The 14,304-nt window shown below is 38.8% G+C and overlaps 1 protein-coding gene across 2 annotated transcripts in view; it reads right to left on the bottom strand.

The window, feature by feature from the left end:
• The window catches only part of PRFB3 (peptide chain release factor), a 29,056-nt gene extending 15,413 nt beyond the window's left edge, over window positions 1-13,643 (bottom strand). The window contains exons 1-3 of one of the 2 annotated variants that reach the window (XM_077363197.1): window positions 13,379-13,643; window positions 5,615-5,832; window positions 732-932 (exon numbers count right to left, since the gene is read on the bottom strand). In XM_077363197.1, coding sequence (XP_077219312.1) covers window positions 732-932; window positions 5,615-5,832; window positions 13,379-13,532 — 573 coding nt within the window. In that variant the 5' untranslated portion in view covers window positions 13,533-13,643. The remainder of the gene's footprint in view (window positions 1-731; window positions 933-5,614; window positions 5,833-13,378) is intronic. The other variant, XM_077363198.1, reaches the window with a different exon arrangement.
• Between the last annotated feature and the right edge of the window lie 661 nt (window positions 13,644-14,304).

Below are 14,304 nucleotides of genomic sequence, written 5' to 3'. Positions count from 1 at the left end.
TTATGTCGTAAGGGCATTTTCTAATCTTGGTTCTAGTATTTCATAACCGGAATTCAATTTTAGATTACAACGCTTTCTTAAACCAAGGTTTAAATATAAAATCATAATTACGTTGTAACAACATTTTCTATACCACGGTTCTAGTTAAAGTGAGCGAAAAAAGCAACAGATGAAAGATAAAAGAATACAGAAAAAAGTACTCCATTTTAAATCAGAAGAATATCAAAAGCAAAGAGGGAACACCATATTATTAGGGAGGCACAAAGTCCCAGTTACAATAATGGAAATTTTTAAGCCTAGCTAGACTATTTATTTCGAAATTGCCCTCCCTCTGAAGTGTGAACATGTTAATCTCTGAAATCCCCAACACATAAATTGCATAAAAAGCATTCCCTTACACCCGAATTATACCCAAGACAACGTGGTATTACAATTACAGTATTGTCCGTGCGAAAATTGTTAAGCACCAACAACTGTAGAAGATGTAAAACATTAGTTTTACACCATAATATGATGGATATGAGCAATGAGACAGAGAGAAAATAAGGTTGAACCAATAGTTGAAAACATATGCCAATAATGAAATAAATACCAATAAAAAGAACAACAATCATCGCAAATACTTCATAGTATAAGATAGTTATGCAGCCAAGATTATGTCAGCCTCATCGTGTCATACGTAACATTTTGAAAATGAAAATTATCATTGAAAGACAGAATGCTCCACAAACCTCAGCTTTGATGCTTTCAGATCCAGCTCTAATAATCACACAAGCCCCCTCCATGTCATATGGTCCACAAAGAAGCTTGGACATCTCATAATGATCCAGAAATTTGCCAACATGTAAGGAGGCAGTGTATGCTTGCTTTAAAAGCGGATAATTTATTGCATCCATATCTGCTAGTTGTGTGATCAACTTTGCTTCTTCAGCCTGCATATGGAAACGGATTTTATTTTATTTTTTGAATGGTATATATGGAAAAGGATATTCAGATGGAAATTTATAACCGATTAAAGAAAGGACCATTTAGCAACACTCAAGTTGGACTAAGACCCAAATTTGTACAGAAATTAACGAGTTCCAATGGTAAAATCATTTCTAAATCTAGAGTGGATAAACAAGGCACTTGATGCTTAAATACAGATAAAACAAATGGAAGAAACTCTAATGAATAAGGTTGAATAACATGTAAGCGTAGGTTAGGTATTACTCGTAGTCTTAGGGGTATAGTAGTCATTGTACATTGGATACCCTATTTGGGCCTATATATACATCATTTGCATGAGGAGCTCCCTAGTGGAGACTCTCCATATCTCTTCTCCTCTTCTTCTTCCTCTTCTAACCCTAACTCCATTTCTAACATGGGATCAGAGCAAAGATCTTTTGGTAAGGGGTAGAAGGAAAGAAGAAGAGTCTATCATCTCCATGCCATTCTCTCTCTCTCTCTCTCTCATCACTCATATCTCTCTTTGCTTTTATGCGCAACATGGTGTTTCCGATTTATTGTTCTGAAAATCTCTCCTCAAATCTCCCTAATCTTTCTCTCTCGGTATTCTCTCTCTTTTTCGCAACTTTCTCTCACGCATATCGTTTTTTTCCATTTCCTTTCTTTTTGGAGTTGCCGCAAATCACAAAAAAAAAATATCCTAAAATCTCTCCCCCAAATCTCTCGAAAATCTCTTCCCCTTTTTTTTGGTTTTCCATCCCAAAATTTCATTCTTCACTAAAAGTCCATACCCTTGTTGGATTCTTTCTAGTTTCTTTCAAGTATCTTTATGTTTTAAATCATTTCTTTCTTTCATGTTTTAAGTCTCTTCCTCCATCCTCTCCATCCTTATCTGTGTCCTTTCTCCTCTAGATTCGTTGTCTTCTATGTCTTTTGTGTTGTTCTTCAAGTTGCCCATCAAGTTTTCGGCGAAATGTCCGAAAGAGATTTGGTGCCTTGGACGTCTTCTTTTCGTTTCAAGTTGAAGCCATTCAGCTTCAACTTGAGGGGGAGCGTTGTCTAGTGTTGTAATCTCTTTCATTCTGTGTTGATGTCATCTCTTTCTTTACATTGTCTAGTGTTGTCTTCTATGTCTTTTATGTTGTTCTTCAAAGGAGCACACCAAGTGTTTGATAAAATGTCTAAGAGAGGTGTAGGACCTTGTTTGTCTTCTTTTCTTTGTCTTCTTCAAGGCGCACACGAAATGTTCGATGAATTGTCCGAGAGAGGTGTGGTGCCTTGTTTGTCTTCTTTTTTTTGTTGCAAGTTGAAGGTATTCGACCTTCAACTTGAGGAGAGTGTTGTCATGCTTTTCTTGGAGTTATTCTTTTTCTGGATGTTGTCTTTGTCATAGTATTGTCTTCTTGAGGGAGTGTTGTCCTCTTTGTTGTCTTCACTTGAGGGGGTGTTAGTGTTGTCTTCTTATTGATTTTTCTTATGTTTTTCATCTCCGGGCTCATGTAATCTCGCCTGAGGGGGAGTGTTGTTGTGTTCTCCTAATGTTCTTCCCCATGTTCGTTGTTTCCTTTCCGTATTCTCGGCATAGTTTTACGCTGTCTTGTCGGCTTTATGCCTTATCCTCTCTTTTCTGGGAGATGGTTTCCCCATCGTTGGTCGACTCTCTTACAGGCGACGGCCTCATTTTCCCGTCATCTCTCTTTTCCGAGCGATGGTTTCCTCATCGTTGGTCGGCTCTCTTACCGGCAATGGCTTCATTATCCCGTCGACCTCTCTTTTCCAGGCAATGGTTTCCCCGTCCGGTCAGCTCTCTTACAAGCGACGACTTCGTTTTCCCGTCGACCTCTCTTTTCTAGGTGATGGTATCCCCATCATTGGTCGGCTTTCTTACAGGTGACGGCTTTGTTTCTCGTTGACCTTCTTTTCCGGGCGATGGTGTCTCCATCGTTGCTTGGCTCTTTTCAGGCGATGATGTTCATGCAATCGACCTTGTCTCCTATAAGCCCAAGGGTTCCCCCAAGGGCTTCTTACACTTTCACCCATGTTTTGATGATCAACAAACACAAATTGATTAGTATTGAAGGACTAATATGTTGCCTTGAATGTTGTATTGAAACAGGATAACCATAGCACGTTACATGTACACAACACTATGCATGACTTGGAGATCCACTTGTCATTACTTGAAGCAACTCAATCTTGATGGGAACAAGCTCAAAATATCATCTTATAAAAGATTCTACAAGATAGAGTAAAGATTCGAAGATCTCAATCAAGTCAAGCATCAATCGGAGCTCAATGAAGATCATATTCAAGAGAAGACTCAAGAGATGTCATTTTCAGTTATAAGTTGTATCTCTAGCACTATTGATGTTTTCTCTATCAAGGCACACTCTCTTAGACCACTGAAAAATTTTGTTTTAAATGTCCAAGAAAGAAGCAAAAAGGGTTGTAAAGTTTTCCCCAAAATTCAAAAGTAAAAACACAGTTTTTACAACCCGCGGTCGACCTACCTCCTTACCCCGGTCAACCGGCCCTTGAAAATCAAGAAAATAAAAATAGTCAGAAGGTGAAAGGCGGGCGACCGCTATACCTCGGTCGGCCGCGACACCCTGAACTTGGTTTATAAAATACTGACCAGCGCATGGGCCGCGGGCAACCGCCATACCTCGGTCGACCGCAACTGCGTGAAAATAGATCTGTTGGGGTTCTGTCAACACTTTTCAAAAACGTATAGTTTTTACGATTTTGCCCCCCAACGGCTATATTCTTTCAAAGGCTATAAAAAAGAGATTTTAGCTCCATTTTAACTTGATGAAAACCTTTTGAAATAGCCTAAAACCCATCAAACTATTGTTCTACCATTTGTTTTTGTTTACAAACCTCTCTTCAACACTTGTGCCTTGATTTTGATTTCATCTAAAGTGTTGGATCTAGGTTTCATTGTACATCATTTCAGAGTGTTTGTAGCGAGCTTATTGATTGTAATATTTGCCTATCAAGAGGCTTTGCGAGCGCTTAAACTTCTTCTTCTTCATTGTACTTAGGGTCTATGATTCGGCCCAACAACAAAGGTGAATCCAGTGCAAAGAGGTTTACTCCCTTGGAGGCGGTTTGCAAAAAGGGGTTGTTCCTTGGGAGGCGGTCTGTAAAAGAGGGTTTGTTCCCTTGAAGGAATGAAGGTATTGTAAAGCACAGAGATTCGGCGTGCGGAATCTTACTTTAGTGGAAGAAATCCCAAGGAAAGACCAAGCACTTGGGTAGTGGAGTAGGTTCTTGAGTTTAAGGGATCGAACCACTCCAAATGATAACATCGTCTCCTATCTCTTCTCTCTCCTTCATACTTGGGTGATTGGTAACATCTAACCGTTCTTTATGCTTGTGATTATTTGAACAAGGGTTAGATTTAAGCTTGTATTGATTTCAAATTTCCATTTAATTAGGTAATAATTTTAATTACCCTATTGGGATTTCATCTCTGAACGATGGTTTCCCCATCGTTGGTTTCCCCATCGTTGGTTGGTTATCCTCTTCCTATTTTCTTCTTATCTTCAAGTGACGATGTTCATGCCGTTGACCTTGTCACCAGACGATAGTTTCCTCACCTTTGGTTGGTTATCTTTCTCCTTCTTGTCTTCTTCTCACTTGGCGACGGTTTCACCGTCGACCTTGTCTCCGATGGTTTCGATGGTTTCTCCATCGGTGGTTATCTTCTATTGGTGTGGCATTGCTTGGATGGTGTTCCTGCTCGTAGTGCCTTGCAGTTTCTCATGTGCGCGCCTTTGGTGTGCCCCTTTTTACTCGATGGATCGTTGCTATTTCCAGGCTGAGGTGTCTCCTTTCGATCCTTCGTGGTCTGCAGATCTATTCTCCAGGCTCTCATTCAGGGGGGGCCATGTTCTGATCGTTCTCGCCTAGTGCTGCTTCAGGGGGAACAATTTCTTTTTTGTGGCCGTTGATCTCAACGATTGTACTCTCATGGTGGCCGTTATCTTTTATTATGCTTTCATTATGTATTCACCACACCAGCTTGAGGATGAGTGTTATTCCAGGCCGGATGTGTGTATGAAATTATGTACTTTTCTTATTTTTAGTTGTTGTTGTAGTTTTCTTTGTACCAAGCTAGAGTTCCATGGCATATACACTCCAGCCTGAGGGGTGGTGTTGAATAACATGTAAGGGTAGTTTAGGTATTACATGTAGTCTTAGGGGTACAGTAGTCAATTGGATGCCCTATTTGGGCATGTATATACATCATTTACATGAGGAGCTCCCTAGTGGAGACTCTCCATATCTCTACTCTTCTTCTTCCTCTTCTAACCCTAACTCCATTTGTAACAAATCCAATTTTTAAACAGTAAGCTACAAGGGGATACATGCGTCAGATTTCAGCCAGGGCCGACACCAAAAGCACATAAACCTGAAATTTTGGCAAAATTTCCACCGAAATCCAAGATTTCCAGCTAAATTGCTCAAATTTCCGAAATTTCCACCGAAATTACTTTCCGAAATTTTACATGATTTCGGCCAAAATTTCGATTTCGGTTGTGGCCGAACCTGACACCGAAACCGACATTTAAAACCTTGAGGGTGAAACGGCAATATTAGTTACTGGAAATGACTATTCTTATGGTAAACTCACACTATGCTAGTCTGCATTGAACAGCACCTTATATCTTATGTCTTTGAGAGCATCAACAACTTTGGTGGTATCAGATAACGAGGTGAGAACTTCAATTGATTTAGTAGGGTCATCCCACAGATTACATTTTCGCATCATTTCTTCTTGATTGATTCGTCTTTCTTCTTCAAATTGCAGTGCTGTTGGTGCCATTGTCTCAGCACGAACAACTACATCTTCAACCTTCTTCCTAACAGAAAATAAACCTGCAAAATCCAGATAGCAAGGAAATTAATATCTTTTCCAACTCCAACAAGGGACATTGATGAATAATGAAGAAATCTAATTAATGTTACTAAATCATACAGTGATTTAGAAAGTTGAAAAGTAGTTGGTGTTGGGAGGAAAAGCTATAGATCATTTGGTGGAAGGATAATTGTCATAGGAACTTCACTTTCCAATCTCCAGTTCAATTTCATGTTGTTGTCCGTGTAAAAAAGTGTAGTAGCATCTAGCTTAGAAAAGTATCATATGTACTTTATATGGGGAGGGAAAGATAAAGCAGAGGTTAAAAAATCTTATGTGTGCAAGCCTACTAGGAATAGTGGTCACGTCATTGGGAATGTAAACTTGAGACATGTGGCTCTTTTATGGAAATGGTTTTGGAGATCTGATGAAGAAAAAGATGTTCGGCACAAGAACTTTGAAATAGCTAACTCTCTGCAAAATCAAAAGCACTAAAGAAAGAAGAATGTCTAGAAACCAGTGTTTAAAAACGCGGATGCGGCACGGCCGAAGAAAATCCTAGTCGATTCGGCACGACGGGGTCAAGTACTCGGTTGGCGCGGCTGAGTACTCGGTTGACACAGTCATAATTCGAGGGAGTCAAAGGAGATTTTATGGACTCTGTAGAGCAAAACGCGGAACGCGGATGCAGCGCAACGCGGAACACCGCCAAGGTAAAATAGAGTCGCCTCGGGGGAGTCAACGCAGACACTAAAACTATGTTAGAAACATTTTTTTTTTTTTTGATGCCATAGGGTATCCCCACCCCACTTTTGTAGGGCGGGACTATTCCCTAGGGATGCGCACGGGCACCCGGAGAGCACGCGCATCGGGTAAACAAGGGGGGATTCAAACGCTCGTCACTAAGGAGCAAACCCATGACTTTATGCCAAAGAGCCTATGCTAGAAACATTAAAAGGCACAACCTCTGAATCAAAAAATGATGGCATGCACAAATAGATCCATGTATGCTACATGTTTTCATGCAAAGAGCTTTTGATTTCATACTGACTTGTTCAGGGAGTTTCAATAGATTTGTATCAAGTGCTTGCATCCGGGGATTTCATAACATACAGATTAGTCTTAGCAACTGGACTTTTTAGGCCATAGGTTTATTTTATTCTTACCATTCAAAAAAAAGGTCTATCTTATGCATTTGGCATGAAGGATACCTTCTCACTGAAAGTGACTCTTTTAAATTAGGGATAATTACATTTACACCCCCTCTAGTTTCTGACACATCCACTTCCACCCCTATAGTTTAAAACGTGACAAATACACCCCTGTAGTTTCAATTTGTTTAAGGTTTGCCCCCTCAGCTGAAGGTTCGCCCATAGATTGAAGGGTTACGATGATCTGATGGAGCTGATTTTTTGGGCACACCCTATCTATGTCAGGACCCATCAAATGAACGCTTTGGATCATCCAAATAATGTGGGCCCATACCCGAATCCAAAGCGTTTGGTAGTGTTTGGATTCGGGTATGGGCCCACATTATTTGGATGATCCAAAGCGTTCATTTGATGGGTCCTGACATAGATAGGGTGTGCCCAAAAAATCAGCTCCATCGGATCATCCTAACCCTTCAATCTATGGACGAACCTTCAGCTGAGGGGGCAAACCTTAAACAAATTGAAACTACAGGGGTGTATTTGTCACGTTTTAAACTATAGGGGTGGAAGTGGATGTGTCAGAAACTAGAGGGGGTGTAAATGTAATTATCCCTTTAAATTATTGCTAAAGATTGAATTGCTCATCCTAAACACCCATGTTAGACTAGCTAGTCAATGATCAAATACAAGGGTAAACTCACAGACATATAACTAATCAAAAGTGTTGAAACAAAATATAACATTACTACAGTATCATAGATCTTAAGCTCTTGGATGGTACTATGAAAGTGCTTTCTCAACAAAAACATGCCTTCACTTTGAACATACCATTTTCTTTACTCTTAGAACTTTCCATTTTCTCTGTACAACTAATAAGTCTTATTAATCTTTCGACTGCTCATACTTGAGGGTGGTTTTTCTCATAGAGCAAGACCTATTATATATTCCAACCATATTCGAGATCGCTTGAAATACGTAGAATGCCAATGTAGCAAGGGAAACACATCAGAACTGCATTGTATTACCAGCACGCCATGATCTCAGCTCTCTCTGAGGATGTCGATCCCACCTACTATTCTTTGACTAGATAGACACATACATCAAAAGGCATCCCACCTACTATTCTTTGACTAGATAGACACATACATCAAAAGGCATTCACCAGTAGAAGCCCTAAACACAAGTTCAACCAAAATCCCAGCCTCGTTATAATACAGGTGTAAATTTTATATGATTTCAAAGTTCGAAGGCATTAGAAAATGCCACATAAACAAAAAACTGAAACTCCTATGATTTAAGAATGTGTTGAGAATCTTTCCCTTACACGTTGAGAATTATGTTACAAATCATGACACTGAATGTATGGACTATGGAAAGCATAGTGTGATAGAGGAAGGCTTCCTTGATGTCATATGTCAGGAGGCTCCACCTACGAGGAGAACTTTTATTTTATTTTATTTTTGGGAATCCCCAGCCCAATTTTTAGCGCGGGACTATTCCCTGCCAGGAGAACTGCCTGAACACATAATGGTAGTTTTGGTTTTAGCTACCGAACATGGAGAATAGATTGACCTCAAACCACACATCTATATGGACTGGAGTGGCAATAGGACTTCTTTATCCAAACAATGAGTGTTTTGTATACCGCATTTGACTCTAAATAAATGGGTAAATCCTTTTCCTCTAATGCACATCATCCTGAATATAGTCATTATAATATTAGTGGGATAGAATAGAATGGAAGAAAATGATCCACGTAGAAGAACCCAACTAGAACCAGGATTAGAGCTAGGTAGATTCCTTTTGCCTCATTCATGAATTTTTTTTCTAAAGGATTCATTTAGCCGACCCCAACTAGTTTGGGACAAAGGCTTTGTTGAGTTGAGTTGAGAGTATTAGTGGGGAGCTGCTTCAGTTTATCTGGAAAGAAGGATGACAAGGAAATGCATGTTCCCCTTCGTAAGCTCCCTCATTTCAGTGAAATATTGGAAAGGAAAGGCGCTCCCGTAGACGTCGGTGGGAGGAGGAAAAGATGGCAGCAATCAGGAAATTGGAGCAGTTGCAGGATGGCCCGATTGATGAGCTTAGTGTCTCTTAAGATTCGTTGGGGCTAGAAGTAAGTCAGCTAGTTCGGGAGCGCTTGAGTCCGGATGCGGATACCAAAGGCAAAGGAAAAATGGTGCAAGATATTTCAGGAAAATCTGAGGATCGGGGCGTACTTTTCAGAAGAATTTGATGATTTGCTGTCAATTGGGGATGTGTTCGAGATTGGATACGATGAAGATTTTGGGACCACAAAAGATATGTTCCTGGCAATGGCAGCAAGGGATTTGGAAGAAGAAGAAAAAAAGAGAAAGAGGCTGCAAAGAATTCTGGGGAGGGGGACCTTGGTAAGTAATGGGTTCTCAGCTTTGTTTCGTCTAGGCGTTTTAGTTTTTTTTTTTAGGCTTCAGTTCTTGTGTCCCTCTCTAGCAAACCTTTCTCCAAATCTTTGTGTGTTCGAATTTCTGGGGTCCTAGGAGCATTGGTTGGTGTCAGGGAGACTACCTTAGGTCATAGGTAGATTGCAATCCCTTGAGAAAGGTTGTGAATTAAAATCGATTGCTTGGTCGTGGAATCGCAGCCTCGCAGGGAAGGTAGGTGACTTTTAGGACGGAGTAGAAGTTCCTTTAGGATTTCTTAGTTGCTGGTTTTTAATTTCAAAATTACCAAGGAAATTTTAGTATGATCTTGGCAGTAATAGAAGTAATTGTATTAATGGATTTGCATCCGGTTGGGCTATATTATAACCAATAAAGGTTGGAGAGGCCATGGTCTTTCGCCTTGAGTGGCTCTTCGACTGAATCTTTTCGCTTGGCTATATCTAGCCTTGGGAGGAGTATTTCAATAGGGTTGATGAAATTTTGGTATTTTGTCGTGGGGAGGTTATTGAGTAAAGGTAGGCGTGGTGTAAGAGGATGGTACCATGGAAATTCTCTGGGTCGCACTTGGTTTTCTTTCGGTCTTGGTATAATGGAGAAAAATAGACTCTGGATATTGTATTTAATTTCTGCTCTTAAGTTTCCTGGTCCAGGGTATGCCCTGACCAGCCTTCCAGATACTTTGTAATATAGGATGGGACTCCTAGTCTCCAATGTAATCTTAGTATCAATAAAAATTTGTCATCTTTCAAAAAAAATTATAATATTAGTGGGGAAAACTAGTCTCCGCCAAAAACCTTAGTGGCGAGATGAGAGAGAGAGAGAGAGAAAGAGAGCAGCCTCGCATGAACCTAAGTGAAAAATCTTTCCACTCCTGCTACGAAGAGTTTTCATTGTGATGTTCAGAATCATGAACAAACTGATTTCATTTCATGGAGGTAATCAAACACCAAAACGGAGTGAGCTATGTTTCCAAATGGAGTATATGAAAATATTAAAACGAAACAGAATATATGGTCATTCGATGAGACAATTAGACCTAAACACTCTTAAAAATTCAAATTGGAACCAGCAAAACTTAAAATATTATTCATGTTTTTATTTCTTACATAACTTTGAACCAACTTAAATTCACTCCTAATTTTGAATGTAATTCACTAAAAATCCTCAAAAATATTAATGAACATTTTCAGCGTAAAAGAACATGGATGGATGGAACACATTATTGGGACCATCATCCTTACCTTCAAAAGGACCTCTCTTTCACCCCATTTCTTCTTGCAGTTCCTCATGAAAGAGTTGTAAACACCTATTTTTATTTAAAAAGAAAATAATGTCTTTAGACATATATGTAATTACTAATTAGTGGGGCTTCTATATTTGCCAAGCCTACTCAAAACCAATCCAATGTCTCTCTTTTTATTGTCCCTTAAAACGGGAAGATGGAAGCGTCCTCAGAAAGCTATACAAAAGCAATTCATCTAATTTTTTCTATCAACATTCATCCCCTATTGCTCATATGTTAATGATTATCATATCAAATCAACATCATTACGCATTCATCTCGATCTATGTTGCATGGATTCTTTGCCACCCTATGTCGAATCCGTGTTTTTATTGTCCCTTAAAACGGGAAGATGGAAGCGTCCTCAGAAAGCTATACAAAAGCAATTCATCTAATTTTTTCTATCAACATTCATCCCCTATTGCTCATATGTTAATGATTATCATATCAAATCAACATCATTACGCATTCATCTCGATCTGTGTTGCATGGATTCTTTGCCACCCTATGTCGAATCCGTGTCAACACGTTTCGACATGCGAATTGGACATTGATTCGTGTCGGACACACCCAGATTCTTGTAGCCGTGTCTCACTTGAATCCTGTTTTTTTTTTTTTTGGAGAATCCAACACATCATTCTCTTTTAAACTCCGAATCCTATACATTTTCCCTTTAAAAACATTTTCTTCTTAACTTTTTTAATATAAAAGCACAATAGAAACCCTAGTACCTTGACCCTCACCCTCGAACATCGACCTCCTTCCCCCTTCTTCTTCAACTCTCTTTATGAAAACTAACGCCTCAAATTTTTCATGAGTATATATACATCTAGTTAAATTTTTAATTTTATTTTATTTAATAAAAATTACTGAATCCACAAATCCTAGTTCTTGGGGTTTGTCGAATCCGACATCTCGAATCCGTGTATGATCTCATCACGCGAATCCGAATCCACACAACGGAGATCTCGATCTTCGAACAACAATGGCTTTAAACTGCCACCAACAAGTGTCGATTTTGGCCGACATATGTCAGCTTCTGAGGTGACCAAAGTCAAAAGTAAGTTCGAAACAAAGCCTGAAGTTAAGTCTGAACTCTGAACCGAAGTCCAAAGTTTGATTCCTATTGCTCCCACATAAATAAAAACTCTCATATTATAATGAAAAAGTAATGTTCATCCCATTAATATGATGAGTAAATTGAAAGGTAAAAGAAATTGCACGATCATCAGCTTTCAAAACATGTAAAATAACTATATTTAGAATGACCCTTACTATCCAAACATGCGAGACAACACATCACTAGGTGTTTGATCTTGTTAAATGATTATGGATGGTTGTCTTGCTTATGTGATGGTTTCTAGCATTTCATGAAGTTTCATCTTAGATTTTCATTATTTCCATGGACTTTCATAATTTTTCATTAAATAATTCAACTTTGGTGGAGACGAAGTCTGGCCCAAAACCAATGTTTGAATCCTTGCACAAAATAGCCTATGTGACACACCTCACTTCTCCATCCATCTTAGACGAATCTGTTTTCAATGATTGAAACAGCAAATGACAAGGACGAGAAAAGTACTAAACCCCCATTTTCTTTATTGCTTTTATGGGTGTTTAAAAACTCGGACTCGAGCGAGACCTCGGCCAAGGTAAAAGGGAGTTAACTTGGGAGAGTTAATGATTGATGGGTCATAATTCGGGCTAGTCAAAGGAGTTTTGATTGACTTGGTAGGACAAAATGCAAAGTGCAAAAAGAAATTGACCAAGGCAGAAGGAAGTCGACGATTGACTCGAGTAGTTTTTAAACAGTGCTTTTTGGTTATCTTTAGATTTTTCAATCTTGGTAAGTGGATTAGCAGAGTCATTGAGGATACTTTAATTGAAAATTGAATTGGGTAGGTTGTAGTGCATCAAGTGAACTGAAAGACAGAGATATTGTTTCTTCTCAACTCAACTAAGCCTTTGTCCCAAACTAGTTGGGGTCGGCACAGATATTGTTTCTTAAACAAAAAAATAAAAATAACCCATAGGGCCTCTTTGGATAGCCTCTAAAATTGTTTGCATATAATGTTGTTTGCGTATAATCTTCTATGTGAATAATGGTTATACTAGTGTTATATCTATCTTAATTAATGGCAAACAAAGTGACCTTATATTCCAATTGCCAATAAGATTAACTTAAGGCAACCTTATTTGCCAATAAGAACCAATTTTGGGGGTTTCCAAAGAGGCCCTTAAGCAACATATTCATTCAACATTTGTTTACTTTTCAAAAATTACACTAAGTCTTTTCTCTCACATCTACATTTATTCTTAATTGTGTTTGTTGTTATTTATTTGCAATATCTCTCTTCAATTTAGGATAATTAGTTATCCAGTATCCTTATACAGGCTGTCGATTATTTATTCATACATCAAAAGTCATTTTTGGGGCTCTTCAGTACTTTATTTTTATGCATTCATCGAATGATAGTCTCATATTCAATTTAGTTTCCTTATATCTGACTTTACTTTTTTATGAATTTTCGAGGGTTTTCAGCTGGATAGAGAAAATGACCTACATCAGAGCAAATGACCAGAAATTGGTAGGAAAAGAGACACATTTTGCAGAAATCCTTTTGAGAAATGAGTGAAGCAGCCCAAACCCATTTCAAAATATAACAGTTCAGAGACAAATAGAAGATAAGAAGGGGAAATAGTGACAGACCCAGTTCTTTGTAGACCTTATTTTTTTGGTTTGTGGATTGAGAAGCCTGAATTGCAGTAGAAAGGAGCTGAGAATTGAGGTGGGTTCTTCTCCAAATACCCCATTTCGGCCGAAATGGAGCTCTTTTCCCAACCCAAACGTATCCAATCGCCATGTTCCTTGGAATAGGAAAAGGAAAGAAAATAAAAACAAAAGAAGTCTTTCTTCACATTTATACACTGAAGACACGTTATGGTTTGTGGTATGCTCCTCTTGCCAAGATAAAGTCCAGTTATACGGCGCTCCAGGATACACGCATTTGAAGTATATATGGTTGCTGATATTCGCAATACCTTATTTTAATAATTGCACCAACACAGCTTTTCTTTTCGTTTTAAATTAGCTCTTTGAGAATTTTTTGGGGACTGTAATAACAATCGACAGCTGTTTAAAAAGAAAAGACAAGCTGACTTTGTGCAAGTGTTAAAACATGGTAGTGCCGACATCTGCTGTTTTAATATCTATAGAAAGGGATTTGCTAGCCACCTTCGCAGAAATCCATTTCGCGCCCGTCCATTGCTTTTATGACAGTCGCGTCCGTGAATAAGATATTGGGTTTTGTTAACCCAGGGGCACTCGTTAAGGTGCATTGAAAATGCAAATTTACAATAAATTTACATAGTGATTAAGAGTTTTACATGGCTTTTGAGTCTTTTTTTTCTCAAACAACGTTTGGCTTTACTTTTCCAATGCACCTTAACGAGTGCCCTGAGGCGGGGCACTCGTTAACAAAACCCTAAGATATTATATGTTGCCTGTTTTAGTTTACTTGATCATGAGCTTTGATGTATTGAAATCTATGTTATCTAGACTGATGTTATAAAGCCGAATCAGAAATGAATTTTAGGGTTATCCGAATTAAGCATCCAATACATGCCCCAAAGGGC

This window comes from Tasmannia lanceolata, unplaced genomic scaffold (genome assembly GCF_043159265.1).
Source record: "Tasmannia lanceolata isolate RefF3 unplaced genomic scaffold, GAP_Taslan_0.1 ptg000019l, whole genome shotgun sequence".
Classification (NCBI taxonomy): Eukaryota; Viridiplantae; Streptophyta; class Magnoliopsida; order Canellales; family Winteraceae; genus Tasmannia; species Tasmannia lanceolata.
This window is presented reverse-complemented; position numbering and strand designations above follow the sequence as displayed.